Genomic DNA, 26,041 nt, shown 5'->3' with positions numbered 1-26,041 from the left:
AAAATGATAGAAGACCCCAAAAAGTTTTCATTTCTATAAGTTATAGCTATTTATAGTTACCACATGAGAAAGTAACACAGAGAAAATTGTAAAACATCTATCTTTTAATTCATTTTAAAATGACAGTAGGAGTTCCCTGGTGGCTCAGCAGGTTATGGATCTGGTATTGTCTCTGCTGTGACATGGGTTCAATCCCTGGCCCAAGAAATTCTACATGCTGTGATGCAGCCTAAAAATAATAAACCCACTATGTGTTAACATAAATAGCCCTTATTATGAAAAATAATTGTTTCCCAAAATAGAAGAGTGGTTAGGTTTTACATTTTGCAAACATTGTTACTGTCTGGCTTCATGGAAGATATGTGGGGAATCCAGAATTCTCCTTGTATTCCATCTGTTGAAAGTGTTGTTTTGTTCAACTTGAAGGAAAATCTAGGCTCACACAGATATAAGCTGGAAAGGGGAGATAGAACCCAGAGTTTCTCAGGCCAGACTTGGGGAGCTGCTGTGCTAGAAGGAGGCAAAGTACCCGTATTTTATAGCTGGAGAAACTGAGTCATGGGCCGAGGACAAGGACTCCCAGCCTTGCTCTGTTCCCTGGGAGGGTCCTTCAAGGAGGGCTGCTTCTCCCAGCCAGCCCCCGCCCCAGAATAGTCATTGGACCAGCCTCTGACTGGGGCCTGGGGAGGAAGTGCGCTGGGCGGCCAAGGGGACCAGGGAGATAAGCGGCTGGGCCTGGGGCAGAGGGGCAGCCGCCTGGTGTAACAGCCCCAGCGCCAGCCTGAGAAATGCGATAGCAAGGCCCCCACCCCCACGTTCCTGGGAGGAACCCTGTTCCCAGAAGTCTGTCCCTGGACACTGCCGTCAACCTCAGAGTTCATTTCCTGGTTAAACAAACATCTATATTAAATGACCTGGTCGGGCAACGCCCAGGAGCAGCGTCTGAGGGGAGCCTCAGGCCCATGGACTGCCAGGGCCTCCTCGTCCGGCTGGTGAAGACCCATCCATCATCGGCGGAGTCGCTGAAGCAGGACAGCCTGTGTGTCCCACCCAGAGTCTGCCCGTCTGGCAGGAGGGCCTGGGAGGGACGTGCAGAGTGGCCCGTGCCGACCCTACCAGAAGTCCCCCCCGTTGGCTTCACAGTTGTGACCATGGTGATTGGGTGCGGTGGGTCTACTCCATCCATCATCTCATCTGGTCCTTGCCATGGGGGCCCCCTGACCCCGTCTTCAGATGAGGAAGCTGGCCCCTGAGAAGGGCTGGCACCCGCTCACACAGGCGCTTGCAGCCAGGTCTCCAGCTTTGCTCTCTTTGCTGGGCGCCATGATGAGCGCAGCTCTGAGGGTAGGGAATCAGAAAGACCTGAGGCCTGAGAACTAGCCAGGGAGCGCTGGGCTCCTGCTGCCATCTTCTCAGTGCAGGTGAAGATTATATGTTTGGGAACTTCCCATCGTGGCTCAGTGGGTTAAGAACATGACGTAGTGTCTGTGAGGATGCAGGTTCAATCCCTGGCCTCACTCAGTGAGTGGGTTAAGGATGTGGCATCGCTGCAAGCTTCAGTGTAGGTCAAAGATGTGACTTGGATCTGGCATTGCTGTGGCTGTGGTATAGGCCCCAGCCATGGCTCCAATTCAGCCCCTAGCCTGGGAACTTCCATATGTCACAAGTGCAGCCCTGAAAAGAATTTTTAAAAAAGGAAAATTAGGTGTTTCTATTTGAAAGCCCTGCCTCCTCCAGTGAGCAGAGCCGCCACATCCTGAGTATGTACCAACTGCCAGGTGTGCTGATGAGAGCTTGGAAGTTAGGACCAGACCACCCTGCTTTGAGTCTTGGCTCTGCCACTTCCTAGCAGTTACTCTAGGCAGAGACATTTGTGCCTCAGTTTCCTGTTCTGTAAAATGGAGATTGTAATAATATCATCTATCTCATGGGTTGTTGGGAGGATTCAGTGGGATGATACATGTGAAAAGCTCAGAGCCACACTTAGCACAGGCTAAGTGTTTAGAACCTCCTAGCTGGTATATGATTAATGAGGTATCGCTATTGTTATCATCATCCGTATTCTACAGATGGAGCTCAGAGAAAAGGAATAACTTGTCCAAGGGCATGGTTGTAGGAAGGGTGGAGCCCAAGACTTGAAGCCAGGCCTTCCGACCCCAGAGTGCAGGTCTCAGCATCAGACTGGACACATGGCTCCTGGGAGGTCAGAGGTCATCTTGTCTTTTTCTAGGACGGATCTCTTGATCCTGTCCGTTCTCTACAAAGTAGTGCTCTTTCCAGAAGCTTGACCACAGGTTCTCGTAGCTGCTGAGGCCTGTCCTGGCAGAATGCATTTCCGTTGTGAAGGTCTTGTTTATGGAGCGTTTTCTCATGTGGCTCCGAAGGGAAGCCCCTGAGCCCATGGGGTTGCACACCAGCCCTGCAGTTGCAGAAGTCAGGTGGTGATTCATGGTTTGGCACCTGTGGGAGGGCAAGAGGCCAGGTGAGGCTCGAGGCCTCTGCAGGACCTCTTCTTTGGATGCTAGAACAGTGTCACCAGCAGTGAGAGCAGGAGGGAGGCTGGACCAGGGCCCACATCCCGCTGGGTTTGGGTGGCCTTGGAGAGACTAAAATCAATACACCATGCTCTTGGCCAAGAAACTATTAGGGACAGACCAGCTCAGGAAGGGAACTCATTTATTGAGCAGCTACTGTGTGCTGGGCACTGGGCCTCAATTCCATTTGTTTATTCAAACATTTCTTGAACGTCTCCTATAGGCAAGGATGACATTAGGCAGCATGGCCACTACAAAGAAAAGCACAGCAAGAAGTAGGGTTAGAGCAGAGCTGCTCACCCCAGGTGAGCTCTTGCCACCCCCGCAACCCCGAGGGCGTTTGGCCATGTCTGCAGACACACACCTGGTTGTTACAACTTGGAGTGGGGCTGCAGCTGTCACCTGGCGAGTAGAGGCCGTGGATGCCGTTAACAGTCCTGCAGCACAGGAGACAGCTTGTTCAGTGAAAGCTGTGTGGCCCAAAGTCACTGGCGCCAAGGCCGAGAACCTGGGCTGAGTGTGACGCTGAGAGTTCTCTGGGCTGGGCAGTCATGGATGGCAGTGAGGGTGTGCCTTCTAAGCAGAGGCCTGAAAAATCACTGAGTGTCACAGGTCACACAATTAGACAATGCTGGAGCCAGGATTGGAACTTGGACCTGCTTGATTCCAGGTCAATTTGCTTTCCTCTGCCTCACCTGCTACTGTCAGAGGAGTGGCTCAACCTTCACTTTGCAATTGAGGTTTTTCCCTACTTGACCCTGTAAATTATTTGTTCTTAGTTCATCCCTGGGTGCTTGGTTCTGTTCCTGGTACCACCTCAAGATACAAAACCACAAGGATAATGAGGGCCATTACTTCTGTAGTGCCTACTGTGTGCTAGATGCTGGTGCAAGTGTCAGGTTCAGATAGAGGTACAGATAGATCTCTCTGCATACATGTATGCACACATTTAATCTTCATAGTGCACGTGTGTGTGAGATACCCTTATACACTGTGCCCAGTGGACAGATAAGAAAATTGACGTACAGAGTGGTTCAATGACTTGTTCAACTAACACAAGGCAGAAGCAGGATTCAAGCCCAGACTATATTTTTGTGTCTCTCTCTCTCTCTCTCTCTTTTTTTTTTTTTTTAAAGGGCTGCATCCATGGCATATGAAGGTTCCCAGGCTAGGGGGTCTAATCAGAGCTACAGCTGCTGGCCTACACCACAGCCACAGCAATGCAGGATCCGAGCTGTGTCTGCAACCTACACCACAGCTCATGGCCACACTGGATCCTTAACCCACTGAGCAAGGCCAGGGATCAAATCTGCAACCTCATGGTTACTAGTCAGATTCATTTCCGCTGTGCCACAATGGGAACTACAAGCCCAGACTGTCTTTTAATCGCAGCCCCTTATAGCTGCCCCCTCGACAGGTGGTGCTTTTCTAGTTGCTCGAGTAAATCACTTTCGGACCAGGGGCTCCTCATGTTTAGTAATGGGTTTGGCAGAGAAAAGCCTTTTGAGGTCCCTTTGCTCACACATGGGAAGCTGAGGCCTGACCTTTGGGAAGTGACTTGCACAGGGCTGCAGGAAGGTGGAGGGAGATCAAGAACCAGGATCCAGGCCCTGCCAGCATCCTCTGTTCCACCGCACATTCCCGGCATCCCCACCTGTCCTGTCAGGCTGCCTGGTATCTCTGCTCTTCCAGATCCACCAGTAACGTTTCTGATACCCAGTGGATCTGGGGCCACAGGGGTGCTGGGGGCAGAAGGTGCCTCAGCCCTGCCCATCCTTTCTGTTTGTAGACAAAATCTAGTTCTTTCCGGATCTCACAGGTGCAGAGGTTGGGGTTCAGGTGGGTTGAATGGCTCACCTTCTGAGGTCAGTCAGGAGAGTTGGTGATTTCCAGGTGCATGAATAGTCATTTCTTCCTTCCTTCATTCTTTATGTCCACAAAAGAGGACCAACCTCATGCCAGGCACCGGTCCTTCAGAGGTACACTTCTTGGTCCTACCTCCAGGGGAGACATAATTGAGGGGGGTACTGCTCGGAGAGGACACCTAATCCAGAGGATTCAGGGAGGGGATCAGGAGGAAGTGGTAGATATCATGGCTGTGTCTTTAAGGATAACTAGGAAGTAGCCAGGCAGAGAAGGGGGAGAGGACACTAAGGGGGTAGCATGTGCAAAAGCCAGAAGAGAGAGCTTGCTCTGCACAGAGAACCTCGGGTTGTTCAAGGCTGCGGAGCCATAGGCAAAGGCTGAGTCCACATGGGTATGCGGGTAGCTGCTTACCCAGCATCAGTAGATGTCAGGCCCCAGGCTGAGCACTAGCTTAGCAGCCTTCCAAGTTAGATGCTGTTAAAGTCCATGTTTACAGATGAGACAGCCAAGGCGCAACAAGGCTGAAGATGTACAGGCCATGATGCTGGGGTGGGCTGAGAAGTACGTGGAATCTGCCTTGGGCAGTGTGACAGTCCTTCTGTAAACCTGACAATTGAGGGGCTGGGGGCCCCCCTTCTGCTGCCCCCACTGGCAATGTCCCTCCTGATGGCTCTGTCTCCTCCCACAGGTGGAAGGACAGTCCAGAGCCCATGTCATCGCACAGGAACTGCTGTCTTCGGAGAAAGTGTGAGTCCCCATGCAGCTGCCTGTGGCCTTGAGCTTGTTAATAGAGCGTCACCCTCCCCAGCTTATACAGCATGAGAATTAATGTGCACTCACCCCTCTTCCCCTGCAGATACGTGGAGATGCTCCAGCACTTACACCTGGTGAGTCCGTCACTTTAATTGTCCAAAACTAATTGTCCTTTTACAAGGCTGTGATAGAAGAGGCAGAAAAGCAATGAGGAGACTGGTGATTTCTATGAGCAGAGGCAGTGTTCTCCGAGGCTCTTCAGGGGCGTCTGTCTCCTGATTCATGTGCTTCAGGGGGCAAATAGCACCTTCTTCCCAGGAGTCTGCTTCTCTGCCTGGAGGCAGGGACGAATGGGGATGTTTGAGCTTTCCTTGACCCTCATGTTGAAAAAGACAGAAGAAGGGAAGGTGTAGTTCTGGGTCCTTGCTGTGTGTGCGAGTTCAGGCGAGGAGTGGGGGTGTGCATGTGTGTGTGCCTGTGTTGTGCACATTTTATGTTTAGGTCTATATATTTGCTCAGTGACCAAGCCGCTTGGGTACCAAGAAGCTTCCTCAGTTTCCCCCCACACCCCAGTTCTGGGCAGTAACACCTGAGCTGCTGCAGGGAAGGGAAATCCTCTGGACTTGCTGAGGAAAGGAGACTAGACCTGGGGACCGCTTGGATTTGCAGTACTGCCACTCTGCACAGACCACCTGGAAGGCCTCCCTGTGCAGTCAGTTTGATTCCGTTCAACAAATGTCTTTCGGGGCTTTCCCTTCATAGCTCAGTGGTTAGTGAACCTTACTAGGATTCGTGAGGATGCAGGTTCAATCCCTGGCCTTGCTCAGCAGGTTAAGTTTCCAGTGTTGCTATGAGCTGTGGTATAGGTCACAGACGCGTCTCGGATCCCAGGTTGCTGTGGCTGTGGCATAGGCCGGCAGCTGCAGCTCCAATTATACCCCTAGCTTGGAAACCTCCATATGCGCAGATGCAGCTCTAAAAAGCAAAAAAAAAAAAAAAAAAAAAAAAAAAAAGCCTTCGAATCCTTGCTGTGTGACAAGAGCTGGCGATGGAAAATCAGCTCAGACAGGGTCCTTCTTCAGGGGCGATCTGGCCAGCAGAGGAGACAGATCAGTCCCAGGGGAGTGACAGACAACCTCAGGGAATCTAGGCAGACTTCCCAGAGGGGGGTGAAGTTGGGGCTGAGTCATAAGGACTGGTGAGGGAAGAGGGTACAGCAAAGACATGGGAACTGAGGGCATTTGTCACCTAAAGGCTGAGGTCTCCAAGCCACCCGCAGTCTTCTTGTAGTTTAGCATCTGATCATTCGCCGCCGTGTCTTTCCAAGAACGTCAGAGCTGGCAGTGGCCTCCTGGACATTTTGTTTGGTGGTGATATGGAGGCCCAGAGGGAGTGACTTGGCCATTGTCACATGGTGACTGAACCAGGATGAACCCCCGGGTATCCTGACTCCCGGTGCACTGTCGTCATGCACTAATCACGCATCCCCCCCGCCACCCTCCCCACCCCCAGAGCTCCTGGGGCGGGGCCCTCTCTGGGGGCAGCAGAGCACCTGGGCACCAAGCCAGGTCTCTGGTTGAATCCCGCTGAAGTTCCTCTCGGTGACATCACCCTAGTGTCACATTGCCATGAGAGGAGAGGCACCACGGTCCCTGGAAGGAGACAGAGCAGTGCTTTGGTCTGCGCTCCCAGCCCCTCATTCTTGCCTTTGAGGATGAGATCTTCGCACACAAGATTAAACCCCAGAGCCCTCAGGTAGGAGGTGTCCTGCTACAGGCAGCACCTGAAAGGTCCCTTTAGCAAGAGCAGGAAACATCACTCTCCCGTTTCTTATTCTCTCACTTGCTGCTGAGCTGGCAGCTTGACAGAGGAGCTAGGCTTTTTTGTTTTATGACTTTGTTAAGAGGGTTTTAACTGGGAAACCTCCATCTGTGTTTGCATTACTTCCTGCCAGTTGGAAAGATGCTGAAGCTGCTGGTAATCCATAATAATATCCTGAGGAGGAAAAAAAAAAAAAGAGAGCCCATAAAAAAATCACAACTCAGAAGCTAGTTTCGGGAAATTATGGTCTGAAGGTAGATTATGACATCAGTGCTTTTGGGGATAGAAATGGCAGAAATGACCCAGGATTACTCCAAGTCCTGGTAGGGACACGAGTCTAAAGGAGACCCACAGACTTAGGGACATTCCACCACTGCCCTCCTGGAACCTGTGTCTGATTGTAGGGCTAGCAGCCACTCTCAGAATTTCTCCTTAGAGATCTGTTGCTGTGGAAATCTCAAGGCAGGGAGTTGCCTTGTGGCCAAATAAGGTCACAGCAGTTTGTCACTGCAGCAGCTTAGGTTGCTGCTGAGGCTCAGGTTTGATTCCCTGGTCCAGGCATTTCCCCATGGTGCAGGTACAGCCAAAAAGTAGAAATCCCAAGCCTGCCCCATGGTGGGAGGGGCCGTCTATACATTCTAAACCTCCCCAGCTAGAGCAGCCCTGGACACCACCATGCTGTCGTTGAGAAGGGATGGGATAGCTTCTGACTTTCTGTGTTTTGAATTCAACTCTGTGCCTATCAAATGGTAGATAGAGCTAACTCCAGGTTACTAAAAATTCTGGTTGTCCAAAACTGAACTCTAATGGTCAAGGTCTTGTTTTTGTATAGCCTGTTAACCAAGAATGGATTTTACATATTTTAAACATTTGTAGAAAAAGGCCAAGGAGGAATATATGACTGAGACCACATGTGGTCCACAAAGCATGATATATTTATCATCTGGCCCTTTACAGGCAAAGTTTGCCGATTTCTGGTTTAAAGACTTGCTCTATCCTTTCAGGAGCCTTGTCGTAAATGTGTTAAGCCACTTGCCCATCTGTCTGTGTGATCAGTCTCTCACTCGTCTGTCCTTTCATGTGCCCACGCACCTGGTGAAACATCCACGCACCATTCCACACCCTCAGTTCATCTGCTGCTCAGATGTCCATCCATCCATCATCCATCCAACATCCATCCATCATCCATCCACCTATCCATCAATCATCCATCTGTCTGACTCACTCATTCCTTCTGAATGAAAAATCCTAGGATGTCTGTAGTACCATAGATGCTGAGCTAGGCCTTGGAGCCCTAAAGATGAAAGAGGCCCAGAACCTGGCCCTCAGTAGGTCTCTTTCTGCTGAAGAGGAAGAGAATGGTATACATGAACAGTTACACTCCTCTGTGGTAAGTGTAATTTGTGCAAGTGTCTGCAGGAGCACGGGGGAGGGGAGGCTTATTCCCCTCTGGGGTATCCAGGAAGGTTGGTCAAAGACACGAACTGCTGAGATGGACTTTGAGGGGCCACCAGGCCAGGGTAGTGGAGGCAGGCAGCGGGTTGGCACAGGAACCCTCACAGGCCTGGAGGTATACCGTGTGTGGGGAACGGTACATTGTCGCAACCTTAATTAGAACATGGATACGTTCAGAAAGGCAGGTTAGGGCAGACGGAGGTATACCTGCACTGCCAGGCTAAGGGGCCTGTGCTGTTCCTTGAGTGGAGTGAGTCCTTGGAGATTTTGAATAGATGTGGCCATGGACACCTTGAATTCTGTTTTCTTACCTTAAAAAAACAAAAAACTCCCTTTTCTGAAGCTCCAGGAGAGGCCCAGCTTTCCCTGAGGGAGGGTACAGAGTGGGAAGAGGGCTTCTAGGTCCCCTGGGGGAGGAAGAAGCCCAGGGCAAGTGAGCCTGCAACCCGAAGGCTTTGGTGGAGGTGCAGAAAGACTTTGGGTGGGTGTTAGGAGAACTTGGTGCAGAGGGTAGCCAGAGGCTTGCAGGTCCTCCAGCCTGTCCCGCTGACATTGCCACCCTCAGCTTGGCGTGGTGGCACTAAGAAGAGCATCAGGACCACCCCAGGACAGCCCAACTTCTCATTCTGCTCAGTGAAAGAGGGGCAATTCAGAGCCGACCTGACCAGCATGTAAGGTTAAGTTGGCAGGAGCCTCAGTGCTGACATGAACAGGGGAGACACAGGATAGGGGGACTTATTAGTGAATTTCTGAGCTTATTTACATAAATTGGGACACTGCCAGTTTGGCCCTGCTAGTTCCCCCCTTTCCTCACCCATCTAGCTCACCCTTCTCATTGTAGTCAGTATCCAAAGTGCCAGATGGTGGGGGCGGGGAAGGTGGCAGGAGCATTTGTTGAACCCCTGGGTATGCTTGGCAATTTACACATATTATCTCATTTAATGGCATACAGTTCATGCTCAGTAAGTATTTCTCAGATGTTTAGATGGGTTGACTCCAGAGCCCTGAAAAGGTGAGGGAACAAAAGATGTGGAACAGTCCAGTTAGGAGTTAAGGAGCCCAAGGAATGAGGAATGAGCGAGTGGGAAGAATGAAGTCAAGGAAATCTTCCTGGAAGAGGAGGTATTGCAATAGACAGGGATGGACAGGAAGTAGAAAGAGGCCTCTCAGCAGGTAGGAGCAGCAGTGCACAGAGGGGAGGGCTTGGGTATGTGGGGTGTATAGGAAGTATCTGGTCTTCAGGGAGAGTCTGTATGCCAAGACACATCGTGTTTCAAAATGGAGGTGTGGGAATTTGGGCGCCCTGAGGATGATCCAAGCAGCGCATAGGGGGAAAGTGTTTTAGGGAAATTGATCTGGTGGATTTGGTGGGAGCAGGTAATGCTGAGGGACCACAAATTTAACCCCAGTCTGACGACACAGCCAAAATGAGCAAGGCCCAGTCTGCTCTCTGCTTAATTAGAGGGAAGATGGCAGAAGCATGCAGAGTAGCTGAAGAGTCTGATGGTGCCAACTTTCGTAAAGCCATTACTATCACTTCTCAGGCTGGGATGTCTTTGGTCCCGCCCCAAGTGTGCAAGTAGGTGTCGGGATAAACATGGCCCATCTTTTAAGAGCTTCTGCTTTGCTCTCGATAGGTGATTTTAAATAAATTAAATGGATCGTGGATATATCCTGGAGAATAATGTAAAATATGAGACTTCAGAGGCATTCTGAGATCTGGGTGGCTCCCTTCAGGCTGTGACCCCAGATCTCTAGAGGCTCTGGGACCCTTGAGAGTCCCTTAGACGGACCCTGTAGTAGCTAAACCGGGAAGGCCTCATGATGGAGGTGGTGTTTGAAGAAGCTTGGAAAGATGAGCACGGTATGGATAAGATGCTGGAGGCACAGAATGTACACACAGAGAGAGGTTGGAAAAGAGGAGTCATAGAACACAGTGGTTTTCCCAGTGTGGCCCAGGGAACAGCAGCAACAACATCTGGGAATGTAGAAAGAATGAAAACTACCCAACCCCACACGGACCTAAGTGAAGCAGGAGTGGGCCCAGCATTCTGGATCTGGATGAGCTGGGAAGGTGGTTCTGATGCCCAATCAGCTTGGAGAAAACTGGTGTAAAGGGAGTAGGCAGGCCCAGCTTCCCAAGGGCCGGCAGTGCCCAGCCAAGGGGGTGGACTTGGACATGAGGGCAGCAGGGGCCGAGAAGGGTTTGTAGGAGCTCAGAAGCAGTGGGGAGCATCTGTGTGTCCCCACTCCCCCAGGACCTCAGAGAACTGTTTTGCTTTTTTAAAAACATTTTATGAAAATCAAATACCTGGGAATAAACCTAAACAAGGAGGTTAAAGACGTATATGCTGAGAACTATAAAACATTAATCAAGAAAAGTAAAGAGGATGCAAAGAAATGGAAAGATATTCCATGCTCCTGGGCTGGAAAAATTAATATTGTAAAAATGGCCATACTACCCAAAGCAATCTACAGATTCAGTGCAATCCATATCAAATTACCCATGACATTTTTCACAGAACTAGGACAAACTGTCCAAAAATTTATATGGAACCACAAAAGACCCAGAATTGCCACAGCAATTCTGAAGAACAAAAACGAAGCTGGAGGCATAACTCTCCCAGACTCCAGGCAATATTACAAAGCCACAGTAATCAAGACAGTGTGGTACTGATACCAAAACAGACAGACAGACCAGTGGAACAGAATAGAGAACCCAGAAATAAACCCAGATACCTATGGTCAATTAATCTTCAACAAAGGAGGCAAGAATGTAAAATAGGAAAAAGACAGTCTTTTCAGCAAGTATTGCTGGGAAACCTGGACAGCTGCATGTAAATCAATGAAACTGGAACACACCCTCACACCATGCACAAAAATAAACTCAAAATGACTTAAAGACTTAAATGTAAGACGAGACACCATCAAACTCCTAGAAGAAAATATAGGCAAAACATTCTCTAATATCAACCTTACAAATGTTTTCTCAGGTCAGTCTCCCAAAGCAATAGAAATAAAAGCAAAAATAAACCAGTGGGACCTAATCAAACTGACAAGCTTTTGCACAGCAAAGGAAACCATAAAAAAAACCAAAAAGACAACTTACAGGATGGGAGAAAATAGTTTCAAACGATGCAACAGACACAGTTCAATCTCTAAAATATACAAACAACTTATACGACTCAATAGCAAAAAAGCCAACAACCCAACTGGAAAATGGACAAAAGACCCGAATAGACATTTCTCCAAAGAAGATATACAGATGGCCAACAAGCACCTTCAAAAATGCTCAACTTCACTAATTATTAGAGAAATGCCAATCAAAACTACTATGAGGTACCACCTCACCAGTCAGAATGGCCATCATTAATAAGTCCACAAATAACAAATGCTGGAGAGGGTGTGGAGAAAAGGGAATCCTCCTGCATTATTGGTGGGAATGCAAATTGATACAACCACTGTGGAGAACAGTATAAGGTACCTTAGAAAAGTATACATAGAACTACCATATGACCCAGCAGTCCCACTCTTGGGCATATATCCAGACAAAACTTTCCTTGAAAAAGACACATGTTCATTGCAGCACTATTCACAATAGCCAAGACATGGAAACAACCAAAATGTCCATTGACAGATGATTGGATTAGGAAGATGTATGTATACACGGTGGCATACTACTCAGCCATAAAAAAAGAATGAAATAATGCCATTTGCAACAACATGCATGGAACTAGAGACTCTCATACTAAATGAAGTATGTCAGAAAGAGAAAGACAAATACCATATGATGTCACATATCTGGAATCTAATATATGGCAGAAATGAATCTTTCCACAGAAAAGAAAATCATGGACATGAAGAACAGACTTATGGTTGCCAAGGGGGAGGGGGAAGGAATGGGATGGATTGGGAATTTGGGGTTAATAGATGCAAACTATTGCCTTTGGAATGGATAAGCAATGAGATCCTGCTGTATAGCACTGGGAACTCTGTCTAGTCACTTATGATGGAGCATGATAATGTGAAAAACAGAATGTGTACATGTATGTGTAACTGGGTCAACTTGCTGTACAGTAGAAAATTGACAGAACACTATAACCCAGCTAGAATGGAAAAAATAAAAATCATTATAAATATATATATAAATTAATTTTTAAAATTAAAAAAAAACAGTTTGTGACTTACATATAGTTAAGCGCACAAATCTTAAGGGTAGAGCTGACATTTTTAATACGTACGCGTGTGTGCACCTGTGACCGCCACCCAGATAAGATGTTTCCATCATCCCAGATTTTATTTATGTTATTTATTTAGTTAGTTATTCATTGCTTTTTAGGACTGCACCTGTGGCATATGGAAATTCCCAGACTGGGGGTCAAATCAGAGCTGCAGCTGCTGGCCCACACCACAGCCACAGCGATGCCAGATCCGAACCGCATCTGCAACCTACATCACAGCTCACAGCTCACAGTTGGTTCCTTAACCCACTGACTGAGGCCAGGGATCAAACCCACATTGTCATGTATACTAGTCGGCTTTGTAACCTGCTGAGCCACAACAAGAACTCCTGACTCTGGCTCTTTTAGCTCAACATCATGTGTGGAATTCATCCCAGTTTTCCATATATCAGCATTTCTTGGTATGGATGTACCACATTTGGTGTTTCCATCCTTCTCTTCAAGATCACTTGGGTTTCTAGCTGAGGCTGTTATAAAGCTGCTATGATGTTTTTATATGTGATTTCCAGGGAACATAGGCATTCATTTCTCCTCAGTATTTACTGAGGAGTGGAATTGGATTGCCGAGTCACAGGATTAGCATAGATTTAGCTTCATTAGAAGCTGCCAGATAGGTTCACTGAGTGGTTGAAGCCACAGAGACTCCCCTCCCAGTGGTGGTAACCCATGCCTCCCACACATGTTTGCCAGTGCCCCCATCCTGCCCGTCTGAGCACTCATGGCCTTTCTACTGACTGTGCAGGGATTTCTTGTGTGGTTTTAATTTGTGTTTCCCTGACGTTTAATGAAATTGAATATCTGCCCTCCGTTTACTAGCTGTTTGGAAATCCTCATTTGAAAAATGTCCTAGGCTTATTTTTTTAATTGAGTTGTCTGCGTTTTCCTTCATGATTTGTAGGGATTATTTAATGATTCTGGACACGAGTCTATTTTCAGATATGGGTATTGTGAATTGCCTCCCAATCTGTGGCTTCCCTTTCCATATTTTTCAACAGCTTAATGGAGATATGAATTTCATACCAGAAGTTCCCTCATGGCTCCCTGGGCTAAAGATCCTGCATTGTGACAGCTATGGCTTGGGTTTGATCCCTGGCCTGAGAACTTCTGCATGCTGTGGGTGCAGCCAAAAAAAAAAACCCAAAACAACCACCAAAATCTCACACCATACAGTTCATCTGTTTAAAGTGTAAAAGCTAATGGTTTTTAGTATATTCAGAGTTCTATAGTCATCACCCCAAAGAAACCCCATACCCCTGAGTTATCTCGGCCCTGGGCACCCATCAGTCCAGTTCTGTCCCTGTAGATTTGCCTGTCCTGGACCTATCATATCAACAGAATCATGTAATTTTTGGCCTTTTAACACAGGCTTCTGTTCTGTAGCATCATGTTTCCAAATTTCATCCATGTTGTAACGGGTGTCATTTCTTCCTTCCTTTCCGTGGCTAAGTAAAATTTTATTGGGTGGATATATCACAGTTTTGTTTGACCACTCATCAGTTGATGGACTTTTGAATTCTTGCCATTTTTTCATTGTTAGGAAAATGCTGCTGTGAACATTCAGATACATGTTCCTATGTGAACATAGGTTTCCCAGTTTCTTGGAAAGAGAGTGCCATTGCTGGGTGATATCGTACTTGTTTTTTTTTTTTTTTTTTTTGGTGGGGGGAGGTGTCTTTTGTCTTTTTGCTTTTTCTAGGGCCGCTCTTGCGGCATACGGAGATTCCCAGGCTAGGGGGCTAATTGGAGCTATAGCTGCTGGCCTCCACCACAGCCACAGCAACACGGGATCCAAGCCATGTCTGGGACCTACACCACAGCTCTCGGCAACGCCGGATCCTTAACCCACTGAGCGAGGCCAGGAATCGAATCCGCAACCTCATGGTTCCTAGTCAGATTCATTAACCACTGCGCCACGATGGGAATTCCATATTGTACCTTTTTAATCTTCGGAGGGACTGCCAGACTGTTGCTAAGTGTCCGTACCATTTTACCTTCCCACCATCATAATATGAGGGTTCCACTTTCTCTACTTCCTTGAAGTGCTTGCTGTTTTATGTCTTTAATTATAGCCATCCTGGTGGCTGAAGTTGTATCTTATTGTGGCTTTGGTTTTGCATTTCCCTAATGACTAATGATGTTGGGTAGCCTTTCGTATGCTGCTTGATCATTTGTATATATTCTTTAGAGAAATGTGTTTTCAAATACTTTGCCTATTTTTAATGGGTTGTCTTTTTATTGTAATTCTGTATACAAGTCCCTTATCAGATGCATGATTGCAAATGTTTCCTCTCATTCTGTAGGTTTTCTTTTCAGTCTCTTGACAGTATCCTTTAAAGCACAAAAGTTTTAAATTTTGATGAAGTCTTATTTATTTTGTTGCGTATGCTTTCTGTGTCATACCTAAAAAAGCTTTGCCTAGCCCAGTATCACAAAGATTTACTCCCATTTTTAAAAAGAGTTTTATAGTTTTAGCTCTTAGTTTTGAGTCTTTTAGTTTTTTGGGTTTTTTTTTGTGTGTGTGTGTATAATCTAAAGGAGTCCAAATTCAGAGTTCCTATTTTGGCTTAGTGAGTTAAGAGCCTGACACAGTGTCTGTGAGAATGCAAGTTCAATCCCTGGCCTTACTCAGTGGGTTAAGGATCTGGCGTTGCCACAAGGTGGGACGTGGGTCATAGGTTCGGCTCAGGTCCAGCATTGGTGTAGGCCTGCAGCTGCAGCTCCGATTCAGCTCCTAGCCTGGGAGCTTCCATATGCTACGGGTATGGCCCTAAAAAGCAAAATAAATAAAAAAATAAAATCAGTTTTGTAGAGAAGTAACAAGAATAGGAGTAGTACACTGAACAACCAAATTCCCTTTTGCCACATTCATCTTTTAGCATGAAGTCCAACTGATATTTTTTTTCTTTATGGTTAGTACTTTTTGTACACAGTTTAAGAAGTCTTTGCTTGCCCCACAGAGATTCATTTTCAGGGCTTCAAAGTACCCTCCTCTGACTGACTGGGCCAAGTGAGGACATTTGCCCAGACAGCTCGCAGCCTCTGCCATGGTGTGGTTGTGACGTGGGTGGGTCAGGGTTAACGTCGGTGTGTGTTTGGCCACATGGGATTCCAGTGCATCTACTTGACTTCTGGCAGGAACATCAGTGGTTGGGCCGCTTGCAAGGAGTAGGATATTCTGGCTGCCCACTAACTGTTTAGCCCCAAGAATGCAGATGCTGTATGTATTACCCAGAAAATGCAATGGTGGCTTTGGAGGAGGGTCTGGAGTCCAGGGGACCAGGTCCCTGAATGTGAGATCCCTGCTTTCACTGTAAGCACGCCCAGAGCAGAGTCCTGGGAGCCCCCTCCAGTTCCTGGAGGCTCATCTGGGCTCCAGAGGCAGAGACCGCCCTTACTGCCCCCCCACCCAACCAGACCACCCAGGGTCTCTGAGGTCAGGCCAAGCCCCTACAAGGATTCTGGAGACCTGGGTTCCAGTTTCCCTCCTTGACCAGAGCACGTCACTGGCCTGTCTGGGTGAGACGAGTCGGTCTGGAGCAGCGGGAAGAGCTAGGATTTCGGAGTCAAATGATTTGTGCTCAGATCTCACCATCTTGGTGGTCTTGGGTCTAATTCCCTTATTGGTAACAATGGAGATAATAATGACACCAGAGGGTTAGGGTTGTTTTGAGGGTTAAATGAGAAAACGGATGTGAGATGTTGAGCCTGGGCAGCTAGAAGGACACGAACATTCAGTAACCATTGGCTCTGCTGTTGGTTGAGCACCTCCCTGGGCTGGGTGCTGGGCACTCAGGCATGGGGGGAAGGAAGTCTCAGGCAGGGGTCTACCTGCATGAATCCAGTGAAGAAGGGATGTGTCCCCATATAGCATAGAGGAATACTGAGATCTGTGGAGATGGAGTGTTGTGCCCCAGGTCATGTGGAGGCAGGAGTCCAGACAAGGATTCGTCCTTGTTCTCTAGAGCCCGCTAAGGCTGGGGCACCAGGGATTTGTGTGTGTAAGAGGGTGGCCAGGTCAGGAAGGCCCGGAGCCCACAGGGGCTTGGCTGGACTCTGCAGACCTGGGGCCAGTCACTTCCTGCTCCTTGTTGGCTCCAGTCCAGCACTGTCTCCCTGCATGCCACTGTCGGGTGCTGGCCTCCCTCCTGCTCCATGGAACAACTGGAGCAGCCTTCTCACAGCTGTCACTCTATTCCAGCCACCTCCAATTTACTCTCCCAACAAAGCAAACATTTTCAGATTTGTGGTCACTTTGCTCCCCAGCTTGGCACCCTTCACTGGTTCCCCATCACCCCAGGATGAAACCCGTGTCTCTTAAAAAGCCTGTAGGACCTGCTTGGGGAGGGTGACCCCCAAGCCTCAGTCCTGTGTAGGATGTGCACATGTGCATGTGCACACACTTATGTACACCCATGGCTCCCAAACCACACTCAACCCAGTTCCTCCTCCACCTCAGGGCCTTTGCACCTGCTGTCCCCTCACCCGGAACCCCCAACCCTGTGTCCGTGTGGTTGTTGAGTCCCTGGAGCTAAGCCAGGACTCCTTCCCGTGGTCTGCACCACCCCCATGCTTTTCCCGTCACAACACATGCCCCCGTGTTGACATCATGGTTTTGCTCACCAGCTTTCCCTGAATTACAAACTCTGAGGACAGTCTACACCTCCCCTGCTCCCACCCTCCCCTCAGAGCTTGGGGCAGAGCGGTTGCTCAGGATATGTGTTAGCAAGTAAGGGGGTGAGGGCCGCATATCTTCTACCTCCTTCTTCACTCTGTGGTGGCAACCAGAATCACCAAGACAGGAGAAACCTTTCAGGGAGTGGCAGATGGGGCAGCGGTCACCCGGCACTTGCTACCGATGCAGGAGTCAAGAGAACGAATGTCCATGGCAATTCCGATAGTGCTCCAGTTTATGGAGTGACTCATGTTGATGGTGGCTGTCCTGCCCATTGGGACCAAGTCAGTTTAGTGAGAATTAATTACAGATGAGAAACCAGCTTGCAAACAGTGAATATTTAAGCTCCCTGGAGTGTGATGCTAATATAGCTGTTGGCCTTGTCTTTGCTTGTCCTTACCACCCCCACCCCCACCACTCCCTCTCCACCCCGTTGCATGTACTTGCGTCTGGGCATCAGGGTGACCAGATGCAAGGCTTGTGTCCCCCGTTACTCACTCTCCTTTTCTGTTAAATAAAGGTCCTGCAGTCCATCCATCAGCAGGCATTGTAAAACTCCTGTGTGTCACAGGCTCTGCCAGACTTCAGAAACATGGGAGCAAGCAAAGAGTTGGGGCCCTGCTCTGAAGGTTTCGCATCTAAAATAGAACCATTAGCGCCCTGAGAAGAGCACTTTACAGTTTGCAGAGCACGTTTAAACATCAGCATGAGCCTTTCAGGAGCCTCATGCTATATATACTTGGTGGTACTGTTGTCCCCATCTTACAGGTGAGCAAACTGAGGCTCTGATAGGTTGATAGCTTTCCTGTAATCACTCCTGGGGGGTGCTGGGCTGGAACCTGGCACAGAGCCGAGGAGGGGGGCATGTTCACAGTCCTCTATCAGGAGTTCCTATTGGGGCTCAGTGGGTTAAGAATCCATCTAGTATCCATGAGGACACAGGTTCAATCCCTGCCCTTGCTCAGTGGGTTAAGGATCTGGCATTGCTGTAAGCTGTGGTGTAGGTCATGGATGTGGCTCAGACCCCATCTTTCTGTTGTGGCATAGGCCAGCAGCTGCAGCTCTGATTCAACTCCTAGCCTAGAAACGTCCATATACTGCAAGTGCAGCCATTCAAAAATAATAATAATAATAAGATAAAATAATAATGATAAAGTCCTCTGACCATCAGCTGCCATGAGGCAGGGGTTCCCGGCCTGGTTGGCACGTTTTCTGTCTTCCTCGGCACCAGGCTGAGGAGACCCTCAGGCTGGCGGCTTGGTCCTGATAAACACAGAGACTCCCAGAGAAAGAGGGAACAGTCCTCTGGTGCCAGATCAGCTGGGAAGCCACCACCCCAGGTTCAGAATGACCCCAAATCCAGCTGCGGTTGGAAATAAGCATTAAACACCACCGCCCTCTGGCTTCCCCCACAACCCACCCAGCTGCCTTCTGCCTCCCATTTACACTTTCTCCATCCTCCCAAACCTGCTTTCAGGAAAGGCTCCACCAGCTCAGGTGCAGTGGGATTCGGCTCAAGCTTGTGACCCCCCCACTTAAGGACACACACACTTCCAGCCCAGAGCCCATTTATTATTCAGGACTTGGGCCCCCAGAACTTCTGACCTTGGTGGTGGGTCTAGCAAGGCCTGACCTCGGGCAGGAACCAGCTCATCCTCCCTCCTGCCACCTGCCCCATGTCCCCCTGGGTTCCCGCCAGGCAGGTTGTCATGGCAGGAGGTCAGCTTGGGGCAGGATGAGGTGTTCAGGAAGTGAGACCTTTGTGACCGCCTCCTCTGCTGTCCCGTCTGGAGCACAGCGGCCCCTTTCCAGATGTTCCGGGGCAGCGAGAGTGTTTCCTTCAGGCTCTGCCCTCCTGTTCTCTGCTCCACTCTCTCCTCTGTCAGGGTTCTGCCCTCTGCTTTCTCATTTCTCTTTCTTTCTTTCTCCTCCTTTCCCTCTCTCTGCTCTTCTCCCACCCCTGGCCTCTCAGGCTCTTTCCTTTTCAGATCTCTGTGTAAAAAGACTTTCCTCACAGTGAAAACTATTCATCAGTGGAGTCAACTGTCTTGCCCAGTAATGAGTCGAACAAGCCAGGGTCATCAGCCTTCCCGAATGTTGAAAAGGTGATTTGACTTTCTGTATTTAGGCTGGACCGTGGCTGGACCATGACCTCTGATGCTGTGCATTGCTTCACAATTCTAGGTGGTTTCAGGTTTAAATTCCACACTTTAAAACTGTAGAGCTGATGGAGTTCCCGTTGTGGAGCAGTGGTTAACGAATCCGACTAGGAACCATGAGGTTGCGGGTTCGATCCCTTCCATTGCTCAGTGGGTTAAGGATCCGGCATTGCCGTGAGCTGTGGTGTAGGTCGCAGACATGGCTCGGATCCCAAGTTACTGTGGCTCTGGCATAGGTCGGCAGCTACAGCTCGAATTTGACCCCTAGCCTGGGAACCTCCATATGCCACTGGAGTGGCTCAAGAGAAGGCAAAAAGACCAAAAAAAAAAAAAAAAAAAAAAACTGTAGAGCTGGAAAAAATAAAATAAATGGAGTTCCCATTGTGATGCAGCAGAAACAAATCCAGCTAGTATCCATGAGGACTCAGGTTCATCCCCTGGCCTCACTCAGTGGGTTAAGTATCTGGCATTCCCATGAGCTGTGGTATAGATCACAGACATGGCTTGGATCCCGTGTTGCTGTGGCTGTGGTGTAGGCTGGCAGTTGTGGCTCCGATTTGACCCCAGCCTGGGAACTTCCATATGCCATGGGTTCAGCCCTAAAAAGCGAAAAAACGAAAAACCAGAAACCAAAAAAAAAAACTGTAGGGCTGGGCCTCATATGTGAGCATGTGTTTTTGAAGATCAAGTATTTTTGTAGTGAGGAAAAAATTACATTCTTTATAATTTTAATGTTTATTAAATTTAATTTTTTTTTCGCTGCACCCACAGTATATGGACGTTCCCAGGCCAGGGATTGAATCTGAGCCTATGCCAGCTGCAGCAATGCTAGGTTCTTTAACCCAGCGCACCAGGCCAGGGAACGAACTCACGCCTCTGTGACCACCCAAGCTGCTACAGTTGGAGGATTCTTAACCCACTGCACCATAGCAGGAACTCCCAAGTGTAATTTCTAAAGTACTTAATCATGATGTAGAAATTTTTGAAAGTAGAGTCAAGAAGGAAAAAAATCATTCCTAATTCCATACCCCTGAGGCTTCACTCTCTCTGTTTCATTGTTTCCTTTTAGCTTTTTCCTTTGTTCATTTTTTACACAACTGCGTTAAGGTGGGAGGACACCTTTGTATCCCTTCTTGATTTCTTTGTACTGCACGTGAATATTTTTGCATCATCACCATCTTCACCATTTTAACCCCAGAGAATGGATGCCTATGATTTCTCGAGACTTTGTTTTGAAAGAACACAGCCCTCGAGCCTGTACAAGATGGATAATTGTAAAGCAAGAGCTTTATATTTCTTCAGAGAAAAAATTGCCCAACTTCTTACCCATCTTGTAAAAGAAGTGTGTGTACCCAGGTTGTGTACACAGGTTCCCCCAAGGAAGGGCTATATGAATGTGCTTTAAACCTGCTTCGTGCCAGGAGCTGTGTGGGGGCTCTCTGAGCATCAGTTACCTGTGGTCCCCAGGTGCATGTCGTCACCCGTTTCACAGGGCCTGAGATGCTGGCATAAGGTCCCGCACTGCCTGTATATAGGCCAGAGCTCAGCAGAGCTGCCAGGGAGACTGTGTCTAACAGGCCTTTGGGGGTTTCAGGATTTCTATGGAGCTGTCACGAGGGCCTTGGATGAGACAGACCAAGAAGGCAAGGATGTGCCGGCCAGGGAGGAGCTGAGACGTGGCCTGAGTGAACTCCCAGCCATCCGCGACCTTCACCAGGGGATCCTGGAGGAGCTGGAGGAGAGGTTGTTGCACTGGTGAGCAGCTTCTGGACCCCACTCCCACCTTGTTGCTCTAGGCAATTGAGGGGCGGGCAGTGGGGGATCACAACCCAACCACATGAAATAGGTCCCCGTTTGACTGACACAGAAGCTGACACTTGGAGCTGTTCAGTCTTTTGCCCAAAGCAAGACAACTGTGGGAGGGTGGACCTGGGATCCCCAGCCAGGCGTGCAGCGCCGGCCCCACTGGCCAACACCACGTGGTCATAAGGCTGAGCTCTCACTGTCCCATCCCCCCTCCTTGCTGCAGGGATGGCCAGCAGAAGGTGGCTGATGTCTTCCTGGCCCGGGAGCAAGGGTTTGACCACCACGCCACTCACATCCTGCAGTTCGACAGGTCCCTGAGTCTGCTGAGTGAGAGCTGTCTCCACTGCCCCCGGCTGGCAGCTGCCGTCCGTGAATTCGAGGTTGGTCCCTGGGTCCCCCCAGAGCCTGCTCTGAGGATGCAGGGGCAGGTGGGCACAGAAGGGCTTGATGTGAGTCAGTGCGGCTTCTGAGGCTGGAGGCAGAGAGGGCGGTCCAAAGGGTGGGGCGAGAAGGTGAGCCAGCAGGAGGAAAAACCCTGAGCATCCCCACTGGGCGGTCAATGACAACTCAGTGAGCCCCAGCCCGGGGAGGGTGTGAGTGGCTATTCTGTCTCAGTAGCAAAGCACAAAGCAAGCTGAGGCCCAAGCCATTGGAGTGACCAAGAAATGGCCACCAACTGGGGATCCAGTTACTGGGCAGCAAATTCAGGGACTTTCCCCTAAAGCCATATTACTGAGTGTAGCAGTGTGTGAGCCTGAAGGAATGTGCTGTCCTGGCAGGGCAGTGCTAATCTGGGAGGACATCCGGAGGAGGGGAGCCTGGTTGTGGAACCTGGGAGAAAGGTGCAGATGGGACAGTGTTGGGGGGGATGGTGCGGGTCTCTGATGGAGTTTTGTTCTCTCCGTCTCTTGGGAGCAGCAGAGTCAGCAAGGAGGCGGCCAGAACGTGAAGCACCGGCTGCTGAGGGTGGTTCAGCGCCTCTTCCAGTACCAAGTGCTCCTCACAGGTAGGCCCCGCGGGAGGTCAGGGTGCACCAGGGCTGTGGGGAAGAGGAGGCAGGGTGAGAAGATGTGGCCAGGTGTGCTGTGACGACACCTCTGTCACCCAGGCAGAAGGGGGGCGGGGAGGCTCTCAGCCCTACCCCCACCAAGGTGCCAGGCCTGCCACCACCTTCCCTCCCACTGAGCTTTGGCCCCCCCTGCTGCCACATGGAAACCTGCCACTGTGGCCACTGCTGTGTCTCCTGACAGCCTCACCCATCCTAGCACACAGGAGCTCACACCTTCCCCTGTTCTGCATTTCCCCCCTGTCTCTGTGGGTCCCATTCCCTAAAACTGCTCTTATCTCCAACACCCTCCTGCTTCAGTTTCCCTCCTCGGACCTGTGGCCCCTCTGTGGCTTTTCCTCTGACTGCTTCCTGCTTCCTGAAGCCCTTTACCCCCGGAGCTTCTGTGATGCACCCCCTCCTGCCTCCCGCTGAGCTCTCTGGCCACTCCCGTCCATCTCCACGGCCACCTATCCTCTCCATGGCCCCTTAAAGTCAATGTTTTTCAGGGCTCAGCCCCAGGCCCTCTTTTCTTCCTTCTCTATAAACTTTCCCCTAAATGTCATCCCCTCCCTCCCTCTGCCTCTGTCCTGAGCAGCTGCCTCCTAAGGGGACAGAGAGCCCTGCCTGGGGAGCTGATGCTCTGGGTGGGGAGACAGATGCCGCACATATAGCGATGTGCGTGTGATTCCAGGGAGCAGTTGGCTGTAAGAGAAGACATCAGGGTGGAGGGTGGGGGGAGTTTATTCCCCTTAGTCGACAAGTATTTACTAAGCCTCTACAATGTACCAGGCTCTGCACTAGATGCTGGAGGGGTAGAAGTGAATTAAACCACCAAACTCTATGACGCTGTGAAACTTATACTCTAACCAAGAGTAAGGAAATAAAAATATAATATACCCATGATGAGAGTCTAAAGAAAAATAAAACAGATGAAGGACGTTCAGGAAGAGCTCTGCTCTATTAGACCCAGAACCCATCTAAGGAGGTGACCTTGAACTGAGGTCTCAGTGAATTGAGGACGTGAGCTGTATGAAGATCTAGAGGACAAGAGGGCCAGGTAGAAGAGATAGTAAATGCCAAGCCCCTGGATAGGAGCAAGCTTGGCAAATGCCAACATTGGCCCAGGGAGCAAGTGGCGGGAGAAGTAGCTGGAGCGAGGCCAGCCATGTAGAGCCTGTGGGTATAAGTGTGTTAAAGGTCTGACACTTCACGCTTGGCCAGGTTGGTGGTGATGTCTGTCTCCAGGTATACTGTGTGCTTCTTGAAGGCCCGGCACAGTGCCATGCACATAGCAGGTGCTCAGGAAATACTAGAATGAGTGAGTGATGGGCAGCGGTGACAGCTTGGTGGTGATCAGTTTTGTGCTAGTGTGTTGTTGTGGGGAGCTCACAGGAGAGAGGGTGGACACTCTGTGCTTCTGGAACTCTTCTTCTGCCTCTGCAGACAGAAGGGCTGCTATTAGGGACAGAAGGGGTTGACCTCACTGGGGCAGACTGACCCCCGGCTCTTGTTCTGTCTGCAGATTATTTAAACAACCTTTGCCCAGACTCAGCTGAGTACGATGATACGCAGGGTAAGTCCAGTGTGAATGAACCCAGAGGAAGGGGGCATGTTCCTATCTCAGCCCCTTTCCCCACCTCTGGACACCAGTTCCCAGGCACACAACAGCTCCCTCCCCACCAGCTGGGTGTGCAGGGGGTGTGAAGCCTCCGGGGCTTCTGAGATGATTCCTCTTGACCTCAGCCATAAGGACCCCTGGGTTGGGCTAAGGTCCAGTCAGAGAAGAAGGGGTGACCAGAATTTGATGCTGGGAAGTGGGGCCAGGTCTAAAAACTCACCCCAGACTCCCTGTTTCCTCCCAATTCTGTGTGGCTGTCCCTGCCTGTGACCTGCCAAGGTAGTCCCTATTTTAATGTATCCCCATTACAGCCTTGGGTACTGAGGCACAGAGTGGTCAAATCACTGTCAGGGTCACATGGCACTAGTGGCAAAGCTGTCATTGGGCCTGTGACCTGACCTGGCAGTGGGAAAAATCTGTGCCACCCACCTACAAGACCCTGCACCTGCAACAAGAACCTCAGGAGAATGGGTAGCAACAAGCATGGTGGCTCCAGCCCAGTCCTCCCCAGCGGGCCCAGCGCACTCTGCTCTGCTTCTCTCTGTAGGTGCACTGAGCCTCATCTCCAAAGTCACAGACCATGCCAACGACAGCATGGAGCAAGGGGTAAGTCCAGCCCGTGGACCTCCTCTTGGGTGAGGTTCCAGGAGCCCCTCCACCCTGCCCAGCTCTGCCCCTTGATACCCACTTGGGGCGGGGATGTTGCAGGCAGCTATCTATCTTGTAGAATCTTGCAAACAACCTCGGGTTCTGTCCCTAACACTTGCTGTGTGACTACGTGTCCCTCTGTGGGCCTCTAGTGCACCCTTTGAACAATGAGGGAGGCTTCAGGATTACACAGACCTGATGAGTAATGTCCTGACCGTGGTCTGAGACCATCTGCTCTATAAATTGCAGACTCCCCGGCACATCTTAGATCTTCCCAGTCAGGACTTGCAGGGTAAGATCCAAAGATAGGCATTTCTTTGTGCCACACTAGCAGCAGCAGCAGTTCCCAGCGCCAGGACTTGAACCCAGGCCACAGTGGCAACCCAAGCCACAGCAGTGACAACACCAGATCCTTAACCCGCTAAGCCCTTCAGGGAACTCCAAGAGATAGGCTTGGGTTTTTTGTTGTTGTTGTTTTGCCACACCTGTGATATATGGAAGATCCCAGGCCAGGGATCAAATCCGAGCCACGGGATGCTGCAACGCTGCGTCATTAACCCACTGCACTGGGCCAGGTATTGAACCTGCACCACTGCAGAGACAACGCCGGACCTTTAGCCCGCTACACCACAGCAGGAACTCCAAGACAGGCATTTTTAATAAGCACCCAGGTTAATGTTTTGCCTGCAGAAGTTTGAGAGCCACTCACCCATGAAAACCTATGAGCTCTAAGTGCACACCCAGTTCCGACAGTGTGCAGCTCTGTATTCAGAAGACACTGCTAAGGTGTTTACTGGGTCTCTGTCCAGGATGGCCAGCTTTATCTCACATGCCAGCTCTGCTCCAGCACTTACCATGGTTACTTGTGTCCACGTATTTTCTGCTTCACTAAGCTATAAATATGCTAGAGCTGTGTCTTGATGATTCTAAGGCCTAGTCGTAGTGCAGTGGGAGGGTTCAGTGATCAGTCATCATGTCTTCCATAGGCAGAGGTGGGGGTGATGGTGGTACGTGTGCCGAGCACTGGCTCAGCTTTGCTGTGGCAGGTACATAGCATCCTCAGAGTGCATTATCCACAAGTAGAAAAGGGGGAAGGGAAAGACTGTCTCTTGGACGCCTAGTGTAAGTCAGTCTTGTGTTGGGGCCTGGAGATACAGGGGTGAGATATGAATCCCAACCCTGGAATCACAGCTCTTGGAGCGGTAAGTATGTGGACATGAAGAACCATGATAAACGTCACGAGGGAGAGAGAGGAAGTGCTCCAGGGTTGAGAGAAAGGAGCTGTCTCTCCAGCAGGGACTGTGAGAAGTGGTGACACAGGGAGTGTCCCCATAGAGAGGATTGTGCACATGCTACAAAGGCAGAGGGAGAAAAGGTGGGCCAGGAAGAGGGCCTGGCCTGGGCTCAGGCATGGAGATGG

The 26,041-nt window shown here is 49.8% G+C and overlaps 1 protein-coding gene across 3 annotated transcripts in view; it reads left to right on the top strand.

Moving 5' to 3' along the window:
• The window catches only part of FGD5 (FYVE, RhoGEF and PH domain containing 5), a 129,393-nt gene that overhangs the window by 67,456 nt on the left and 35,896 nt on the right, over positions 1 to 26,041 (top strand). The window contains exons 4-10 of one of the 3 annotated variants that reach the window (XR_014823853.1): positions 5,089 to 5,147; positions 5,257 to 5,287; positions 21,096 to 21,256; positions 21,531 to 21,687; positions 22,226 to 22,313; positions 23,878 to 23,928; positions 24,521 to 25,129. Coding sequence is in view for 1 of the 3 variants with exons in the window: in XM_005669809.4 (XP_005669866.3) it covers positions 5,089 to 5,147; positions 5,257 to 5,287; positions 21,096 to 21,256; positions 21,531 to 21,687; positions 22,226 to 22,313; positions 23,878 to 23,928; positions 24,521 to 24,579 (606 nt within the window). In the remaining 2 variants the exon portion in view is untranslated. Of the gene's footprint in view, positions 1 to 5,088; positions 5,148 to 5,256; positions 5,288 to 19,769; positions 19,872 to 21,095; positions 21,257 to 21,530; positions 21,688 to 22,225; positions 22,314 to 23,877; positions 23,929 to 24,520; positions 25,130 to 26,041 lie in introns of those variants that run through there. The other 2 variants (XM_005669809.4, XR_014823855.1) reach the window with 2 other exon arrangements.

Source organism: Sus scrofa, chromosome 13 (genome assembly GCF_054392235.1).
Source record: "Sus scrofa isolate SSC_HxYL_T2T_F1_AM1 chromosome 13, Sscrofa_HxYL_maternal_Yorkshire_Landrace_v2.0, whole genome shotgun sequence".
NCBI lineage: Eukaryota > Metazoa > Chordata > Mammalia > Artiodactyla > Suidae > Sus > Sus scrofa.
This window is presented reverse-complemented; position numbering and strand designations above follow the sequence as displayed.